Source organism: Corella eumyota, chromosome 2 (assembly GCF_963082875.1).
Source record: "Corella eumyota chromosome 2, kaCorEumy4.1, whole genome shotgun sequence".
Classification (NCBI taxonomy): Eukaryota; Metazoa; Chordata; class Ascidiacea; order Phlebobranchia; family Corellidae; genus Corella; species Corella eumyota.
The window spans coordinates 8,645,468-8,667,164 of NC_137491.1; the positions used below are offsets into that span (position 1 = coordinate 8,645,468).

The following is a 21,697-nucleotide window of genomic DNA, read 5'->3' on the forward strand; positions in this document are numbered from 1 at the left end:
TTGTAATCTAATTGTATACAATTTTGCAATCTGGGATAAAAAATACCTTTAAAATTTGGCCCAATTACTAGTAACAAAATCTTGTTGTAACAAACCTCATGCACTTTATAACCTGCCATTCCATATATTATTTATAAAATCGACCACACATATTTTAATCGAGTATACTTTGTTCTGGTTAAATGCTTTTTAAGTGCACTATCTCAAGACTTCACTTTGTTATAGCTAATAGTCGATCAGAAGGTTATGCAAATAATGCCAATTTTAATGATGATTCTTTAAAATTTCAGCTTTAAATTTAAATTAATTGCACGTTAAAGTAACCAACTACAAACAAAAACCGAATAGTATTGATATACTGTCTAAGCAAGTACCTTCTTAATCTTTATACATTTTTCCTAAATATTATTATCCTGTTCCTAGACATATATTAACACGTTGTTGTCTGGTAAAACTGTATTACTAGTATTAAAATAAAATAAACATTTTCAAATAACAACAAAAAGCGAAAAATGGTAGTTAAGTAGCGCATACATAAAAAAGAAAAAACATAAAAATCTTAAAATGACAACCAGGCAATATCACGAGTTCTGACCAAAAATATTTAACGTCATTTTTCAGAAATTAGGAAGATTTGTACTTAATTTAAATATCATTAGTTGAGCATAAAATTGGCAATTTATATGTAGTCAGTAAGCTTATTTTGAATTGAAATATTTCGAGCAAGCAATGTTATAAAAGCAACCAGCAATAAATTAGGTTATTTCTAGAAGCTTCAAATTTATTCGGAGTCCAAAACCAAAACGCAACCTTAACGAAGATTAGCAAGAGTGCGAGTGGTATTTGGCCTCCGTAGCTTTACATCATAAGCCCGCGCACCAGTAACTGATAACCAACGCGCCTTTTGCAATAGCCAAAGCTGGAAATTGAACTTTTCAAGAAAAAACGACGAGCAGCGAAAGTACTTGAAAAAAGCTTACGACGAAAGTAACTACCAAAAAAAAGCTTCAAAAAATTGTAAAAAGTCGAAGAAGCGCTAACGTGGCTATATAGTTTGTGCTGGGTAACAATTTAGTAGGCAGCTAGCCTTTAAACATAGAGCGATTTTCATAGATTATTATCTGATGTTTGGGTAAAAAATAAAATGTCGTTTTTTTTTCTATGCTTTGATGTCACAGTGGGATTGGTGTGCAGTAGCGCGTGACTGAAACCTGATTGGTCAAGAGTCGTCCAAATTAATTAGATCTTGCTCAGGCTGAAACAAAAAACAATTAATTTAATTTAACAGTTCCAATACAAAGCCCCGAAATATATAGGGATTACTATTTCTATTTAACAACATTTTTAAAAACATAAAACATGTAAATATTTACCTGTGGATATCCTTTTACTGCGTCCTTAAGATTATTAATCCACACTCTAGCCACGTCCTCTGAATCACATTGAAACCTATAAATATTTCCACAATCGGGGTTCGAAATTTGAAAACTGTCCGACTTTGAAGGGTCGTCAGAGTATAAGATCATCCAGCCCCGTATAGTGATTGCTTTACACGGCCTTGCTTTAAAATGTTGACGATCTAAATGACTTCGCATGGATTTGGCAGCATAATAAACGAGCTGGGTGCCGCATAATGCGACCCAGTATTTAGTCCAACCTGATATCTGGAATATAAATAAGAAAATTGTTTTTTTTTAGTCGGCACAATTTAAATACATTTTAATTACCACCAAGTTTTGAATTTTTTTAAATTAGGTTTTTTAAATGTGTTATAGTTTAACTTACCGCAGGTTTTCTTCCATGTTTTAAAACACATTTTCTTTTTAGGCAACCTTCGAACTGACATGTCCCCAACTCTAACTGAGAGAGATCAGAAGGCCTAAAAATAAATAAAACCAAATTTAAAATAAATTAAAAATGTTAAAAAAAATAAAAAAAAATTTAAAATAACATCAAGAAAGGTTTAGATTAAAGTACAAGTAAAATAGTCACTAATATCATAATATTTATGAGCCTATTAAAACATGTTTTTCTATTCTAATATTAATTCCAATACCTTTCGACTAAGTGTTCATCAAAAACTCTATGTGGAGTTGCTGATACTGATCTATGGTTAATGATAGGCATATACGAATACGCAGTAGTAGCACTGTTGCTTAACTTTGGTGACAATAAAAACTGCAGCTGACTATCTCTCGGTCTAAAACTCATATCCAATACACTCCTAGCCCCAAACACTGACGTTTTCATAACACTTAGTTTACTTTTCATGCTGAAATCTCTGGTTAGTAGGCTGATATCGTCGCTGGGTCGTTGGGTATGAGTCGATTTTTGGGCCCACTTTTTTGAGCCATCTACCTTTACTTGACCTCTGTGCTTGCCTCGAAATTTAGCGCTGGGCAACTTTCGCCATTTTCCATATTCTAACCTCATTTTCCTTGAAAAAGACTTACTTTATTTATCAAAAAATGTTTAAATAAGGTCCTATGATGGCTTTGCTATCGTTATTACTAATAATAAGTATTTTTGACAAGAATTTAAAAAAATATAAAAATAATTTGTTTACCTCTCGGAGGACCAGGACATCTCGTCGTGCTCACTAAACTCCGATCCGGAGTTGGATCGACTACTTCCGATTGATCCACTGTTTCCGGAGGTCATCCGAGTGTTAGAAGAAGAGGAAGAGGCAAGGGAAGCAGGAGTAGCGATGATGCTGTCGTCAAGTAGTGACGTAGTAACTGCGACAGTAGCTGGAGGAACGGAGGACCGAGGAAGACTTCCGCTGGAGGAAAAAAATTTTAATTAAAATTTTACAAAAGTCATTATAAACTAAACCAAAACTTTTTTATTTTTCCATATTCCCTTAAAAGGAGAAAGGGGTTTGTATTTTTATTAGGGTTGTTTTTTTTACTAGCGCAAGCCACCGGTTACGCATTGCTATTGTTATCTTGTTCTACTTATGTATTAATAAGCTATATAACAAACATAAACGTCAACTTGGGTGCTTTTTAGGTCTACACAAGTGACTTAATATATAGGTTAGGTTTTACGCGATGTGTGTAATACTCTATCCCTTGGTAAATAATAAATGCTAATTCAAGTGTATTAGATGATATATTACATATCAATTGATTGATTGATTTTCGGTACTATCAGAACAAAACCTTTACAAAAGTAAAGCTTATATAATGCACCACTATTTGTGCTATCGTCGGGTCGTCAAAAAAAAAATAAAAATCACAAAACAGTGAAACACAAAAAACAAAAGAAACAAAAAAGCAAATAAAACTGGGTGAAAAATACCTGCTGTATGGCATGCGAACTGGTGATAGATACCACACTGTACAATCCCTCTTTGGTCGAGCGTAAGACGAACGTCTAATTTAAATGACGATGGATAAATTAAAAACGAAATCAAAATTTTAAAAATAAAAAAAATTAATGGTATGCAGAAATAAAAATAACATGCCAAAGTAATAGTGATTCATGTGTGCACGTGCAAAAATCTAAGAAAAGAAATTATTTTTGAATTTTACGAATGAAAAAATTATTTACAAATTTTTAATGTTTTATATTATAAAATAACAAAATATATATAAATAGTCTAGTAAAACAAGCAATATATAAGTGTTATTCAACAAACATGCAAACAAGCAGTTAAATGGGTATTTATATACATTTGATAGTGGTGCATTTATGTTCAGATTAATACCAATATTTATTTTATTATTACACTATTTTGATGTGTTATTAACGCAAGCGATTTTAATTAACAAGCTTGTTGGTTTAATGTTAGTCGTTAGGCAAATTGGATTTAGTTTTTGTCATTTTTTTTATTTAAAAATCACCCAATATGAGTTATAAAAATTGTTATACGAATATACTACACTAAGTTAATATTGTTATACTACAGGCATAATATCTTATAGAAAAAAACACCAAAAATGTCTAAAAACCTTTGTAAATACTAACACAATATTTCACAATCAAACTTTAATTCTAATTTTGGTATTACCAAATAAAATATTTTTTTCTAGTTTCTATAAACCCCAAACTACAAAAGAAAAAATACCTTTTTAATATTTTGGTGGATTCGGGTCGGGTTCTCGATGTTGTTGGATGATTTCCGGTGAAAGCGAATTCCCGGCCTAGACTTCTCGACTTTCGATGCCCGGGAATAAATCGTTGTTGGGCCGGGGGAGTTTGGGTGGAATGCCGGTTTAAACCGTGATCTAATTTGTTGGGGTTTTTACCTTTAAAGAAAAAAAACTAAATAAAAATGACACAAAATTTAAAATGAGAAAATATAATCTCATTATTGTATATTGAAAGTTTAATCCCTATTTTCGTTACTATTTTTACATCAAAAATCTAAATTAAATGACATAAAAAATGAATTTTTAATTAAACAGTATATAAAATTAAAAAATACATGAAAATTTAATAAAAAAAAAAACATAATTTTATAGCAATATTAAATCTGTAATTTTTAAATATTTTGTGTTCTTTTTTATCAAATAAAACCATATATATTTTAAATTAATTAACTCACAAAAAAACTACTTAAATTTTAGTTTTTTATTTTGTCAATAATTAAAGTAAGAGCCCCGTTGCAGTCGGGTCAAATGTCGGTCACGTGATTTACGGTCGATCGCACACGAAAAGAATAATTAATTTGACGATTGACGTCACGGGCTTACCTAAAAACGGCTCCTCTTTAGAGCGGGTTGATCTTTTTTCGGGGGTTTGTAATTGACGTTGTTGGGCCTGGGTGGGCTCGATTTTTAGCGACAATCTAAAATAAAAAAAAAAAATTTAGTAAAAATTTTAAAGAAAGATTAAATTTAAATATTAGTAAAACTTAAAGAAAAATAAGCAATTTTAAATTTATGTTCACATTCAATTAATTTGAAAGAATTAAATCGAATAGATGTACATACTTGTAATTATCTTCTTCTAAAAACCTCTGTAATTCCTCGATATATTTGACCGAAGTTAAATATTTTTTAATATGAGGTTCTTCTTCAAGATTACCTTAATACAAAAATTAAATTATTGATAAATTAAACTTTTACAAAATAATAACATTGTGTAAAAATCGCAAAAAATTACAAAAATTTAAAACAAATTTTTGAACTAGTAAAATAATTTTTTTTTGATTGACTTACTGTAATCGGATTGTTGATATTCGCTAATAACTCGTAATATATTGTTCATTTTGGATGTTCGTTCGTGGCTCTCTAGCCCCCCAGTGTCGGGATGGGCACTGTTAATGTACATCACATCAGTAAGGTACATCCCTGTTAAAAAAATAAAATTTGATAAAGAAACAAATTTAAAAATTTAAAAAAAAAAATTACAAATTTTAACTTGTACTTACAGAGTAATGTAATACGTATTTAAAAAAATAGAATATTTTAAATATAAATAAAATGTTTGTTGATATCTTGAATAATATATGAAAAAAATTTAATTAAAAACAATTTAAAATTTTTAGGGAAGCAATAAACTAAAACTAATTACTTAATAATAAATAAAATTAAATATTACTCATCATTGTCCTTCTTTTGACTTTTACTACAAACAAATACGTATTACCACCACGCAAATATATTGCCCTTAGCGAAAATTACAAAACAAAGCATGTTCTTTATATTTTTTCGTCCTTAATATTTTGTTTATTGCCTAACTTCCCATTGAAATAAATGTCAATATTACATATGTGTATATACCAACGTAAGTGGCATTTTTGCTATGGGATAATTGAACACATACAGACGCTATTTATTCTGCACATGTACATTATTAACAATGTATAGGAAACCAAAAACCATTATAAACGCGTTGATAACATGCGCTACAGCTTGTTATACTACTTAAACATCAGCTTATCACATCAATCTTAAAGAAAGGGGAGTTAGTCATATTTAGAAATTTAAAATAGGCCTTAAAATGGAATATTTTATAAGATCGGACTGATTGAATAAAGGTCATCTGCCAATCTAAATTATTTTCTCTTGTGTTTTGGTGTGAATAGAGAAAGTTCGTCGCATTCTTATGGCCCGTAAAAAGTATACTGAACAAAATTAGAGGTTGCTATAAAAAAATACAAAAATCAATTTCAAATAAAGCTATTCACTTTTTTAGGAAAATAGTTGTACAAAGGCTTCCTTGATATTTATACCCTATAATTTCAATAAACTTTTATTTAAAGTTTATATTACTTCGTATTATAAATACAAAAACACCAAGAAAATTTAGTCAATTTTACAATTTTACAAAGATAAGATCTTTTTAAAATGACACTAACTTCACACATTCACAAATGGTGACGTCAAATTTGAATGACAGAGGAATGCACTGAGTCAATACTGTAAGGCCACACTTTCCAACCCAATCTAGCACTTCTCGCACGAAAACACAAAGAAAAAAGATCTCGCTAAAAAGACTTTAAATCGATATCGCCAAAACAGATGAGCTTGTGAAAAAAAATTTTAAGAACACGTGACTTAGACGGACTCTTAATAGGCATGGCATTTTCAAAGACAAAAATCAGTAAGCTTATAAACATATATGCACGTTTAAACGTTTTATTATCGGCGTGCAGAAATTAATTTAATGTTATTTTGGAGATTTGAGTCATAAGTTGTTAATGCGATAATAGTTAACCGGTAGGAGCAGGCTTGATAGTCGATACTTTAATAAAGAAATAATTGGCATCCTTTTTCCGGGGGAATAAATATAAAAGGGAGCATCAAAAACAAAATTGGGGCAAAAGTGACTAAGACGGTCTATCTTTGGCTAAAAAAAGACCGGCGACTTTCGTAAAATCCGCGGAAAATTGACAAAAAAAATCCGGCTAAAATTTTTGGAGAAGTACGAAGTATGACATCACGATGGTTACTGTTTGTCGTGGTTTTCGCGATAAAATCGTTGACAATCAGTGCGCAGAATAATACAGAAGACCCAATGACAAATTTGAAACCAATAATGCCGTCTGCACCGTACGAAGACTTTGATGTAGTTTATGGATCAAATGAAATAGCGACAAGTATTTCGATGGAAAATGAATTTACAAAAATTCGAGATAGTAAGTAACAAAAAAAAATTTAAATTAAGTTTCTCCCTCCCAAAAAAAAAATTTAATTGAAAGCCACTGTTTTTAAAAGTCTTTAAATATCTTGTACTAACATTAACCACTTTAAAATAAATAAATATAGCCCAATGCTTGTCAATGCAAATAAATTTAACTACCAAGATGTTATACAGATCCACTAACTGAGGAGAAAAGTTGTTCGTATACATTCGTTGTATCGAATCCTGAATGCCACGAAAACAAAAGACAACAAAACAATATTAGAGATTTATATGATGAAGGTAAACGAAAAATTTACGGTTAAATAAAATCTCAAATAATTAAATGTAGGTCAAATAATGGTTAGAAGCCTGTCAGTGCGGTATGTAGTAAATGCGATTTAGATAGAGTTAATACGCTTATACCATGCGAATTAAACGTTGGTTTTATTAATATCACGAACATAAAAGCTATCCATGTAAAGGTAAATAACAAAGGTAAACTTTCTATTTTTTAGTAACCCGTACGAAATTACGAATTGAAGATATGAGAAATCAATTAATAGAAGAACGACAACAATACCCAAGTCCAACTAACATGAAAGTTATTAAAACCCAGGTAAATTGTTAACAACTTAATAAGTTATACAACCAAATCGTGCAAGCCGCGTTAATAGCATGTTTATTATTATGTTGTATGTAACTATATAATCGTATAAACACAAACGTTAAGAAAGGCAAAATTAGTTAAAAACGTGAAGGAAATTTGGTATTCTGTAATCGCTAAACATATACTTCAAAATAACACAAAAAACCTAATGTTAACTTTTTATTTAATCTAATAACCAGATCAGGCCAAAAATTAACTAAGTACAAATTTTAAAGGTTGATGCGTTAAGAAGAGAACAGTCGAATACAGACGAGAGGGTGTCACAACTTTACCTTCAACTTTTACACGAGATAGTTAACAAACGGGATTTCTCCATCGACATTTTAAGTGTAGAGAATAAGCTTCTCAATCACACGGTGGATTATTATAAGCTCAAGGTATTTGTAATTGTCATCTTAGCGTTTATGTAAGTGGTTATTGGCTTACCACACGCATTCTTGCGGCTAAAAGATGGCTGGATATTTAAAAGAATAACAAATTATATACTTAGGCCGGCGTACTCATAAATAACATGCATATTTAAAATTTTGGGCGATTTTGGGAGTTGTTTAAATTTTATGTATTTTAGGATGATCATAATGAGTTGAAAGTTCAACATTTTCAACTCAAAGAAATAGTGACGTCACAGGCCTTGAAAATCGAAGAATTAACTCGAAACTTGCAAGAGTTACAAGTCGGTTTAAGTCGAATATTCGAGCGAAATCAAGTTATTAACGTCCAGGTAACAATCGTACAAATATTTTTCACGAGTTCGAATCCCACTAAAAGCGTTTTTATTTATTTTTTTTAAATTCTAAAAAATTCCCCCAAAATTGCCTGTATTTTAATAAACAGAATATTAAACTTATTTTGAAAATATTCCCCCGCAAAATATATATTTTTTATTTTAAATTAAGGCTACCGAGCCCCAGGAACCCAAAACGATAACAGCCAACCGAATTCTCGAGGAAAGAACAATTCATATCCACCCCGTGGTTCCCTCCATTCTAACTCCAAACAAACCCAACCCCGGTATGTTTAAATGTATATTAAACAAAACTGTCAACCCATGTGGAAAATTAAAAGTTGCGGCCATTTATTATGACTAAAAAGTCAATTCAGGTCATGTTTATTGAATTGAACACCGTGTAATATAATTGAATTAACTACGACGTCAAGACAGGGCCAAAAATTCATTACCTATATAACCAACAAGTGTTTGTTAATATCAAGGTTATATACGTAGTTTAAATATTTGTGATGCATTTAATAAGGGTTACAAACAGGTTTAGGCATTATGCCAATAGGCTCGTGGGAAAAGTCTGATTAGGCTCCTATACAATGTTTGGTAACAAATAAACTCTTTTTAAGCTATGCTGATTTGTTGAAGTAATTACCGTAAAATAGACGTTACATCATAATCTCACTATTGAAGAAGCGTTTCTAATTTATCTTCAGAAATTACCCAAAGCAAAATTTTAAAACCATTTTTTTTTAAATCACTCTTTTTACAGAAAATTAATTTTTGGTATAAATTCCACAAAATTAGGTTAAAAACAACTTCTCAATATACGCAGACAACAACATATATCTATATACCATACACACAAGATATTCGACACCTCCAAAACACTGAATATTTTTTCCCGGTGCAAAGCGAAATATTTTTCGAAAAAATCAATTATTCGATTGTGTGAAGTTGTGGGAAATAGTTTGGGTCGAGTGCCAACATTTGACGTGCTTTATAGACTCCGTGTGTTTGGATAGGCCTAAGCGCTGAACAGCCACTAATTGTAGCTCGCGCAAAGCGAGAACGTCAACTTTAGTTAAGAGAGGTACACCGACTTATATAAACAGAGAGTAAATTGGCTAAGTTGAACAAAAAATGGAAAAAATAGAGCCAACTGAACAATTTTTTGGTCAAAAATTTTTTTAATAAAATTTAAAAACTACATTTAAAATTTAAATCACAGTGTTTGGGTAGAATTTTGCCAAAAATGTCTCCCCTAAATGGATATGCTATCGACGCCTATGAAATAATATGCGAGGTGATATATCATGCCGCCACGTTAAGACACTAAGGGCCATAAGTTCGTGTGGTGAGGATTAAGGAACCAAGTCACTGTAGACACAACTATTCATCAGAGCGTTAAAACACTTAACTCACACCCCTCTGGATATCCCTTAATACAATCGCTTACTAACTAGAAGGTCGGCCTGGCCGTAAACCAACGCCAGCTTATTTCAATATTTCGCTTCAATTTCATTACATTGGGTTTAGCGGTGATATAAGGGTCACAAACCAATACGTGTTAGCCTATAATGCGCGCACGGGTTAGGTTATATTACTAGGTTTTAAAGGGCGCAAAAAAGACTTTAAAAATTAAAATAAGGGCCAATTAAGCTGCATTATCATACGCGCAAATGCACATGTTAAAAGGTTAAACAAATTAAACCATTTAAACTACTAGTGCACGCACATAGTTGACGAGTTTTTAGCGCTATTTTTGTGCCCACCCACTTAACTATATCGTTGTTTTTAATTAAAGAACTTCGGTTCCGGGACTGCAATGACGTACAAGATGCTGGTTACCAGGGCAACGGGATTTACACGATTAAGATCCCAGGCAACCCGAAACGCATTAAAGTTTGGTGCGATTTAAATCAAGTGAGTGAAAAATAAATTTTTTGTGATTACCAAAATTTTAAAATTTAAATTTCACATAAAAATATTAAATTTTTTTTAACTGCTTTATTGTTTATAGGACCCAGGTGGCTGGTTAGTGATACAAAGACGTACTGGAGCGAAGGTGAATTTTAACCGAAATATGGCAAGTTATAAAAGAGGGTTCGGAAAATTAAGAAGCGATTTCTGGTTAGGTAAGATAAAAATCATCATTTTCAAATATAAAATTGCGCATTTACCCTGTCAAAATCCTAACTTATCGAAAAATTTGGGTAAAATATAATGTTTTGGTAGGCTTGGATAATATACATGCAATAACGAATCAAAGTGGTCGTAACTACAAACTTCATATCGACATGGAGGATTGGAGTGGAAAGAAAACTTTTGTTGAATATCGAAGTTTTAAAATCGAGGACGAAAGAAATGGATACAGACTGAAAATAGCACATTACATGTACGTATAATATAAGATATTAGCTTCAATTCTGTATACAATTTTAGATACGTTTTAAAAGTTCACTGTACTGTTAAAATTTTAAATGTTTACAAGTTGGTAAATAGGATTGGCATTAAAGTTAACTGAGTCAGACCAATCAGCGTCCACGGTGGCTTAACAAGCCCCCTTTATCTTATATAATCTGGGTTAATAAGGCTTAAAAGGTCGCAGCGTGACGCCACTGGATACGATCTGTTTGCGGTCTGCAAATGTACCAAAAATCAAAAGGACCAAATTTTTTTTTTAAATTAAAAAAAAAGTTTCCACAAACCCCATTTTGACACAAAACAGATAGAAGACTTATTTAAAAATCCAACATTGGCAAGATTTCTAGCTAATTTTCAAAATAAACAACAAGTTCAACCTTTCTATGTGTTAACAGTGGAAACGCGGGTGATTCGCTAACATGGCACAACAATATGAAGTTTACAACGACTGATGTTGACCACGACCCCTACCCGAGAAATTGTGCAAAGTATTTGAAGGGGGGTTGGTGGTTTAATGCATGTGCACACTCGAATTTAAACGGAAAATATTACAAGTAAGTAAACGAAGCATAATATTAGTTAGACCACTTTATATTTAAAACCCCGTAAAATGTATATCAAACACCCATTTATTTCTAAGAAATAAAACGAATAAAAAATTCTATGTCAAGATCATAAAATTAAAAAATATTTCGTTGGTTTCCCTTACTTGAAAACAGCTTTAATGCCAAACTTGTTAACCACCATTACACCTAACCACACTTGATAAACAACGCTGAAAGTACTTTCACCCCATACAAAAACTGTCACACCTACTTGTAAAATTGTAGCAATAAAGATATCTAATAACACCGTTTATTTCTTTTAGGACTGGTTTATACAGAAGCGAATACTTGGACGGAGTATATTGGACAGGATGGCGCGGTGCCTCCTACTCTCTTAAAAGCGTTTCGATGAAAATACGACCCTACGAATAACAAATACGTCACTGCATCTGACGTCACCAAAAATACATCTGATGTCATCATAATAACGTGACCTATACTGCATGCAATTAATTGTAGACGTAAAACGCATCGAGGACTTGATTGACAGTGGTTAAGCATTTTGGGTTAGAAAAGTGATGCGATAAAGGTATTGGTTTACCCATAGTTTGGGGCCCAGTGTTTAAGGCCATTGAGCATTGAATGATTGGTAATTAGGTTCGTAATGCGAGTAAGAAGCAAAGTATGCAGACTGTTGGCGCGTTCCTCGCTTTCAATGACCTACGAAATGACCGTGACTCACAAGATAACGGATTAAAGAGGCTTTGAAATGTTGTTTTAACTGTACTTTGTATAAACCACGTAACCACAATAAAAAAAACAATAAAAGTTAGAAAAATGTCTTGTTTTTTTAACAACGAGCATCCAAATATTCTTAATTTTTAAATTTAATATAATACTAACCGTTTTTGTATTCACAATATTGCAAATGTTGTTAATTTAATAAATGTTATATATTGTTATAAAGTGTATTGCGAACATTTGAACGGATTTTAGATGTTTTAATTACAGCGCTGTCGAACGACAAGCGGCTTGAAAATCACCAAAAGTAAAACCTCAGAATTTAAAACCAATATTAAATAGACTCAGACCAAAAAAATTTCACTACTTAATTAAAACAAACCAAAAAAACATAAATTTTCGACTGCCATGCACCAGACCGACTCGTTTTATCCAAATCCTAAACAAGATTAAGATCTCAAACTAGTAACCGAATACTAGGCTATGCTAAATTACCGGTTCGCATTTTCGACTAAAAATCGAGCCATTTTTCTTGACTTTTAGAGAATATATTCGCTTTAATGTAACACCTGTGGTCTATAGAATCAGCATGGGAAATAAATTCGGCGAGAAATGAATTTAATTAAAAATCGTAATCCGATCTTAAATCAAGGCCAGTGACTCTGTACCTTCCAAGACAGTTTTAACTTTATTTTAACGCTCAGTATCTTTATAATTAATATCCCAAGAAAATCAATTTAATTTAATAAATGTCAAACGTAGGAACAATTACTTGAAGTAAAAATAATTTAATAAAAACGCAAGAGATATCGATTATCTATTAATCAATCAATAACCAAAGCAAACTAAAAAAAACAAAAGTCTAGACTGCATAACATGAATTATTTACACCAAATAGGTTTGTATGTTTTAAGTTAATTTAGTTTTACTATAGGATATCTAAATTATTGTTTTGTATTTAAATATAAAGATATTTAAAAAGTAGGCCTAACTTGTTTATAAAACTCATACCTAAAATTTAAAAAATTTAAAAAAAATCAAAATCTAACAATTCAGCGCCTTACTATATTTTTTTACAACACAAAATCCGTTTTTTCAGCTTTACAGCACAAAATCCGTTTTTTTTTTCATTTTTTTAATTTAAAAAATAAAGCACTTACCAAGGTAAGGTATACAGGGTAGTTTAATGGCGTCCATATGTAATCTTAATTCTTTTCTATTTCCATCTTCTTGGACCAACGATAAAAGTCGATCAAAAGTTTGTTTATGGTGCTTGTTTATTAACTAAAACATAAAAATCATAAATTAAAAAAAAAAAAATAAAAAAATTAAAACTTTTTTTATCTTTAGGTATTTTTGATTTTAATTAAAAAAAAAACACAAATAAAAACTTAAATTTTTCATATAAACTTTATTGTTATTTGACCACAATATCAAAACTAATATACAATCTCAGCAGGTTTTTATAAACTTGTCATTATTAAAAAAATCTAAAGATTCCAAAGCAAGTCGAAAAAAAAATTTTAAACCTAACTCTAGAGCGCCAACTAGCAGTTGTAAAATTTTAACTTACCGCCCACGTTTTAGTAAGTCGAAATATTGAAGAACTGTTTAGGGATTGAATAACCGCCATTAAGCTATGCAAGTTGTTCAACTCGTATAATTTCTACAAGAAATTATTAATTTAATTAATTAAAAAAATTATTAAATCTTAAACAATAAAGATTAAAAAAATAATAAAATATGTGTTATAAATATATTTTTATGTGTTAATTTTTAGCATGTTTTTATATTAGATATTGTTATATATTTTTTTAAATATTTATAGAAAATCTGGTTTTATTATAAGGTTTTTTTATACACAAAAATTCAAAACACAAACCTTTGCAATTTTAATAAAATGACATAAAATTTCTGCTCTACTTTTGAGTGAACCAGCGTTTAATATTTCCCTGATAACCCAAAAACTTGTCTAAAAATCAAAAAAACAATAAAATTTATTACACAATCTATATAACAAATACCATTACAAATATTCAACTAACAAACAGGTAAGGATTAATTCATCATTATTGTTTTAGTAGGAATTATTGTGATATAAATAGTAACAGCAACAACGATAGTGCTGATAAATAGATATTAATTAATAATTTATATTCAGGTAATTTGACAGCTAACAGCTATAATGTGATAAGAGTGTCATGTATGTGTTATAATGTATGTCAAATTAATTATAATGTAGGTCATTAATCCTAAAATAAACCTATAAAAACATTGCATAAATTTTAAATAATTGTTTTTTTAATAATTTTTAAAAAGCCTTCGTATTTTAAAACCAGCCTAATTCAAGTTTCAGAAACTAAATTTTATTTTTACACCCATTTCAATTTAAAAAAAAAAAAAAAATAACAAAATTTTTACAAAACTTACATGATTAAATCGCTGAGTCATTCCGACAACATTAGGTGATAACTTTGATTTTTCTTTGCTAACCCACCCACAACTAGTTATTTCATCTGGCATTATTGCACAAAATATCGGGAAATCGAGAATAGTAAGTTGTTGCTAAATGTATTAAAAATATTTAAAATCTTGTACTTTTTTGCTTTTAAAAATTCAATTTAATGTTTATATAACACCAATGCTTCCAAGGCTAAACAATATTGTACTTGGTATCAATAGAAAAAAAAATACAGTTAAAATCCGCTTTTAAAAATAAAATAAAAATTAAAAAGTTGACAGTTTCACTGAACAATGCAATGCAACACTGACTAAAATTTACAGTCAATATGCTCACTTCCTTTCTAACACAATAAAAAAACCATAATTGTTTCACTATTAAAGTAATACTTACAGCAAATTTTTCAGGGTGTACTTTCAGAACGTCAAAAACAACTTCGTCAAAACTTTTCATTCTAGGGCATTTTGTCGAATCCACTTCAAACTTATTGCCCTGCGATCACATTTAATTAAAGGGATTACAAACAGGGAAATTTTTAAAGTGCTAAAAGTGCCATAACTACTTGGTTAACTGGCACCAAGTAACTAAGTATCAACTTAGTGGAATTATAAATTACATATTGGTTACAATATTAGTTAAAGAGCGACAATGCAAAATCACAATGACGTATATATATTTTAATTAATAGTACTCCAACATAAGGTCAAAATAGGCAAACTAAACCATGGAAATGCAAAGTCATTAAACAAATATGAATACATATGATAGAAACTTAATTTTTTTAAGCTAAGTCTAACTTACATCTTCACTAGAACTATCGTCGTGATAATGGCCTTCATATTGGTGATTGGTCATCATATCCTGAACTGGTTTCCAACTTACTCCTGAGCCTTTCTTGCGTGAAAAACTCTAAAAATAAAAACCAAACATTTAGTTTTCAATTAAAATTGTAAATAAATAAGATTTCTTTGTAATCGGTGCAACAATAATTTTTATTACAATGCAATGTTCAATTATTATTGCACAACTAGTCAACAAAGTAAGACTATGAACAAAATATTTACTACACACACTCTTTCAAGCGCATGATCAATAGTTAATCTAATGCAATACTTCTTATTAGTAAATTATTAACTTTAAGATTAATGTTTAATATCAGGCACAGTAATAGAAGTAGATGACAAAATTTTTTACCGAGTGTAAATTTGGACTTTTTTGGGAACTGCTTGTATGTAAACTCCCTCCTTCACCTTTATGGTAAAATAATAAATTTAAAAAATGTTTTCTTGTATTTACTTTACTTGTATTAGTGAAGGTAAAAAATCCAAAACTTTTATTTTTTACTTTATAAATCTTGAATCTATTTATCTATATTTTATAACTTATGTATACCCTTTTTTATCTTTAATATTTCGTATTCCATTGTTACTTTTATTATTAAGTCTAAGCTATTCAGGTTAAAAATAATAATACTATTGTTCAAATCTACAGGCGTGTTATTGTTTTGTAACTAGACAGCTATTTGTTTATAATTCCTAAAAACATTCATCAATAGTTTTTAACAAAAGTTAAGCAACACTTTTTAATTGAAGTTCAATGAACTAAAACAATATATCAAAACATGAAAATTTATGTCGGCAAATGTTTAAAGTGGAATATAATTAATTAACTTATACAAGGCATGGTTATTATATTGTAAATTTTTCAAGTATTGCACATTTATATCGAAAAAATAAAGCAACATTTAAAAAAAAAATGTATATATATAAAAAAAAATTTTAAATTTTGAAAACAATTTTTTTACCTAATAAATTAAATCTTTATTCTGTAAATATAGGACCCCATTCACAATGACAATCAAGCGGATACACTTAATCATTTCATTTGTATCAAAAAGTAGAAACACAATACTTTAAATGATAATTACCTGAGTGGCGTTGTGGAGATTTAGGCGGTAATTTCGACAAACTAATTTCCTCTTTTGATGACAACACCCTTTTTTGTTCCGCCTCACTGAAATAATGATACCAAATCAAGTGAGTTATTTATTCGCCCACTCGAAAGGTGAAATATATATAACATGTGGTCAGGGTTTGAATATACTATATATTACAATATCTTGCCTACGCCTTTATACCAACAATGTATTTTAAAGTACAATGGGCTCTATATATATTAAAATCTTTTTTAAAAACCTCTCAACTTATAGACTTATATTGTAATATAATAAAAATAAAATATTTTTAAAGTCTATATACTACATTTTATAACACCACTGCCAAACTGTTATAACAAAGCTAAGTTAAACAACAAATGAGAAGGAACTAAATTTAATGTAAACCCTCAAAAATGTACCAGGGATTTTTTTAAATCCCGTAAAAAAAGCAAAGGTTTAGTGTTGTATTTGCATTATTTCGCTTGTGCAATTTATTCTAAATATAACTTTATATTTTGAAAGCAGAACTCAGGTTTACAAGAAAAAAAGTAGCTTAAATTGTCTTTATTTAGCCACCCTTGTTGTTAAGTTACAAAAAAACTTCCCTAAGATATATATTATTCTATAAAAATTTCCCCCTTTTTTTCTTAAAAAAATAATCAAAATAAAAAATTAACTTACGAACAAGTTGAATGATATGATTTTCTTAAATTTTGAGAGATGTCTGTAAAAAAAATTAATTTAGATTTTAATATTACCTACACTGAATAAAACTTTTACACATATAAAACTAATGAGTCATAGGTTTCAAAAAACAATAAATTTAAAGAGAAATAGCTTTTAAATATTTTTTACCTTTGGTGCGAGAACTTTTAGAAGGTGAATTTAAAGTAAAATATTTTCTTTGCTGGGAGGGACTACACTTGTTACTTGATAATGATACCTAAAATATTATTTTTCTTGGTAAAAACTTCTTGGTAAAATTAGGTAAATTCCAATAAGAATGATAAAAAACTTACAAATCTAGATGTTTAAAAATACATGTAAAATTTTAAGCATATATACAGTATTACAAAAAAATTACCAAATTAAAAAAACAATTACAAAAACTACAAGCATAAAACAATACAATATTTTAATTTTACTCTTAATTTTATAGGCAACTTTATTATTTTTTTTATTTTAAACTCACGGGTACACTGGTTATTCTAAGTTGCCGAGGACGAACAGAATTTGATTGGTTGCTTGAGACTGAGCTGGGATTAAGAGTCAAAGGTGAGTTGGGAATCCGATTTTCTTCGTCACAATTTACAAAAGTTTGATCAAGGCCGTTTGAAACTAATCCACTGTGGGTTCTAAACAATATTCCATTGCCAGTATTCACAGAGTTTTTTCGATTATTTTCTGATTGTTGTAATTTAAATGACTCCAAAGAAGGTGATTGTACTAAAACTTGAATTCTTTGATCATCAATTAAATTTCGTTTTTTAAGTTTTTGAAACGATTTTGAATCAAGACTAGAAGTTCTTAATATTCCGTTTACAGGCTCATTAGTTGGACTGTTCAGCTGCGAGCAGATCCCATTTTGATGAATGTGTGATCGCAATGTTTTTGGGTTAAGTGTTAAGCGAGTTGGACTACCCTCACTGCATCGCCGGTTTTTTTGGCAAAAAGAATTCTTTAATGCTGATGAATTGCTGTAATTGCTTGAGAGATTCTAAAAAAAAAAAAATTAAAATTTTAAAAACTGTTAAGCTAATATTGATTTATTGGGTGAAATACTTTGGAAGTGTTGCTCAATTTTTTTTTTAAATACACTTAACTATAAGTTAATAATTAAGTTATGAGTTTACCAAATGACTTAACAAACAACTTTCAATTTAAGTTTAAACATATTTATCCTAAGGTTATTGTAATAACGTTTCAATTATCTTTGACATTTGGAAAGTATAGGCATGACATTTTATTATTAACGCCATCAATTTATCAACCATATAATCACATAATCACATCAGATAGGAAAACAAATCTGTTTACTCCTATTAAGTAGTAAATTTTTGCTATCTTTAATACTTAGAAAATATTTACATACGGTATTACATGCCGCTTATCAAAAAAAAATTAAAATGCAACAAACATAAAAATAAAGTATTTTCAGTATCTTAAAACAAAATCAAAATTTATCACACAACTTTGAAATTTTGACAGCAAAAAAACAACAATGTATGTAACAAAATTTTCATATTTTGTAAAAAAAAACATGCCTCAAGCACATCACACACATTACCTCTTCATCATTTAAAAACACAGACTCAGTACTGGAGGTTTCTAATTCAGGCTGAATACCTATAAAATTAGTACTGCCAGTAAAATCGCTATCATGTCTGTAATATTTAGCATCTACAAAATCTGTATCAAAACTTTCAAATGTAATCACTGGTACAGAGAGCCCAGTATTTTTGTTAAATTTTTCTTCGATTTTCAAAATTTCTTCGCCTTCAAGTTCATCGTCTTCCAGTAAGTTAGTGAACGAAGTCTGTTCACATCGTAGTGAGCGTAACACTTGTGGACTTTTAATAGCCAGCTTGCTACCGACAGTATGTCTTCTCATATTTACCTGATTATTTATTTACATATGTTATTAATACTAAACACAGTGTTTTAAGCATCAATTAATCAATTTTTAATTTTTTACATTCAAAACTGTCTAGTGCTGTGTGAACCCTAGCAAAATAAATTCAATATAAATACTGCTAGTCTAAAACAGGTTACAACTGGCTTCATAAAATTGAAATTAGCCTTTAGAGTGGGTAAATACACGCACATAGCATAAAAATAGATAAAATACACTTATTACTGTTTGTTTTACATCATACTGCTTGTGCTATCTGGTAGGAGCCTATTAAATTTGTGTGCTTAATTACACAAAGAGCAATAGAAAATACACAGTTCTCTGACTAAGGTAGAACACGTCATAGGTGTACTGATATAATAGAAAATTAAGGCCTAGTACTACCTATACTAATTAGATTAATTCTAATAATATATCATTAGAAACTGTTCTGTTTTTACTTCTGTAATATGCTGTGGAATAACTCCCAATCAATATTAAGGGCTTTTCTACTATGGTGAAATCAATATGGTCTTGGTCTTTTGTTGCAACTGCCGTATCCTTCAATTCAAGCTGAGTTTCAATAGTCATAAAAAGCGAGACCTCATTTAGTCGTCATAGAATATTGATGAGCACAACAACGCTAGCATTAGGGCTAGAGTGTGTATAGGAAGTGTGTTAAAACGTAAAACGCGTAGCAAGCATGTAAAATGAAAACATAAAAATAAATTTGTTTCCGCAACTACATTCATAAACAAACATAAAAAAACATTTCAAAATGCTGTTAAAAACGTGTCATCAACAAACGGAGGTTAAGTAACAAAAAAGTATAAAAATAAATCTAGAATTTGGTCACAAGCTGAAAAATTGATGCATTTTAAACTTACTTTGGCTAACGCCGAAGTTACCATAACATTTCGTTCTGCTATGCCTCTGGTTGTACAAAAGTCTTCTTCGCTTGCCGTAAACGACAAATTCACAGACATCTTATAAAAATTAATATCCAAGTTTGCGTGATTTCTTCCGTGTTGATAAGAACCGTTTATTTAAGAATTAAAACCACAACTTTTATAAAAACTGATTTTTCTTACTAATACAGCATTATTTATTGAAGAAAAATTAAACAACAGCTTCGTAATATGAAACCCTGTAAAAGTATTGTAAAAACAAAATAGTAAAATGAATCATTTAGCAAACTGCGCATCTAATAAAAACAGAATATTTAATGACTTCACGTAGCATTTAAAACTCCAAAAAGTAGTAAAATCTCGTCTATAAATCTGCATAACAAACCCTACGAACTCTGTAATCGTTAGTCCTGGCCTTGAACTAGTCGACTAAGTAAAACTCGAACAGGTAATTACGACCGCTAATTATACTATTTTGCAAAACCGTAACAACATGGTTTGATGACGAGAAAAAGAGAATAACATTGCCCGCGGCCGTGTACCGCTATTTAATCTCGTTGCTTGTAAAACTATGAATCGATCACCCGCAGCCTGTTGTGTCGCAGTTTTTTTACGATTCAATTAAAGTTCGCAGGTAATTAGGCGAAGTGTGAAGCGAACAAAAGAAGTGCTTTAAGTAAACAAGATAATGTCGCCTACGATTGAAATTAGAAATCAAAAACCGATTCGGCGGCACTTTTAACACATCAAAACTTATCAACTATGGTTCCATCGTGTTTTAATGGTGCTAAACCAAACAACATTCGGACTTCGTGCCCAGTTTTTACACCTCTCATAGAGAGCAATCAAACTCCAATTCGAGCGATACGAATTACTATTGAAAATAAACATAAACCGTTTGGCATATAACGTGATTTTGCGCGCCCGACAAATTGCTTGATTACGTAACACTCAATTTAAAAAAATTATTTTGATGTAAGATGGATTTTTCACACGGTATTATTTCCCCAACGACGGTATTAAATCTCGACGGTTGATTACCTAGTATACGTAAATACGGATAAACGCAATAAATCCACTACACCGAAACATAATAAGTAAAACGGAATAAGTACTTTACGGTCCATGGATTAACATTACCTTTATGGCGCTCACGAAATGTGTTATTACTTTCACAAATATTTGACTTTTATATGCCTGATCCCTATTAATCCTAACCCCAACTTAACCTTCACTATATAACATTAGTATTTTATTATTCCGACATTGTTCTTCTTACTTTTACGGCCCTAAGATTTTTTAAAATTCGTGAAGAACACATGATACACCTACGCTAAAGAACCTATACGACATTAATAATTGCCAACTGTTTAAATTTAAATTCGACGTTAAGACAAAAAACAACTTAGTTTTAAATTATTAAAACTTTGAAACAGAACACTTGTACCACTACCGAAAAGCGCTGAATTCCATTTGAATACCAATTACATTTTATTTATTGCTGAGTAAATAAAAGTCATGTAAAAACGTTTTTAATTCTTTAACGTTTCTGACATTGTTGACAAACAAAGTAATACCAGGTTTTAAACATCCGGTAATAAGT

The 21,697-nt window shown here is 30.1% G+C and overlaps 2 protein-coding genes across 4 annotated transcripts; one reads left to right on the forward strand and one right to left on the reverse strand.

The window, feature by feature from the left end:
• Window positions 1-444: 444 nt before the first annotated feature.
• On the reverse strand, window positions 445-20,342 carry LOC145743105 (ras-specific guanine nucleotide-releasing factor RalGPS2-like). Of its 3 annotated transcripts, none has more exons than XM_082561000.1 (21): window positions 20,074-20,342; window positions 17,768-18,292; window positions 17,431-17,518; window positions 17,257-17,299; window positions 16,567-16,652; window positions 15,834-15,889; window positions 15,441-15,548; window positions 15,033-15,131; window positions 14,609-14,743; window positions 14,061-14,150; window positions 13,752-13,844; window positions 13,339-13,462; window positions 5,169-5,300; window positions 4,941-5,034; window positions 4,701-4,795; window positions 4,073-4,253; window positions 3,304-3,378; window positions 2,567-2,782; window positions 1,786-1,879; window positions 1,374-1,664; window positions 445-1,255 (listed from the first exon to the last, which is right to left on the reverse strand). In XM_082561000.1, exons 1-21 carry the CDS (start codon window positions 20,170-20,172, stop codon window positions 1,220-1,222), a joined length of 2,760 nt encoding a protein of 919 aa, XP_082417126.1. In that variant the 5' UTR covers window positions 20,173-20,342; the 3' UTR covers window positions 445-1,219. The 3 variants fall into 3 exon arrangements, with proteins under 3 accessions (XP_082417126.1, XP_082417123.1, XP_082417124.1); XM_082560997.1 differs by lacking the exon at window positions 20,074-20,342 and adding an exon at window positions 18,863-19,233; XM_082560998.1 differs by lacking the exons at window positions 3,304-3,378; window positions 20,074-20,342 and adding an exon at window positions 18,863-19,233.
• Window positions 6,361-12,390, forward strand: LOC145743106 (angiopoietin-related protein 1-like). Its single transcript, XM_082561001.1, has 11 exons — window positions 6,361-7,090; window positions 7,270-7,377; window positions 7,593-7,693; window positions 7,960-8,121; window positions 8,313-8,465; window positions 8,641-8,755; window positions 10,273-10,391; window positions 10,489-10,603; window positions 10,704-10,863; window positions 11,288-11,446; window positions 11,761-12,390. The coding sequence occupies exons 1-11, from the start codon at window positions 6,886-6,888 to the stop codon at window positions 11,867-11,869; spliced, it is 1,506 nt and encodes a 501-aa protein (XP_082417127.1). The 5' UTR covers window positions 6,361-6,885; the 3' UTR covers window positions 11,870-12,390.
• Window positions 20,343-21,697: the final 1,355 nt, after the last annotated feature.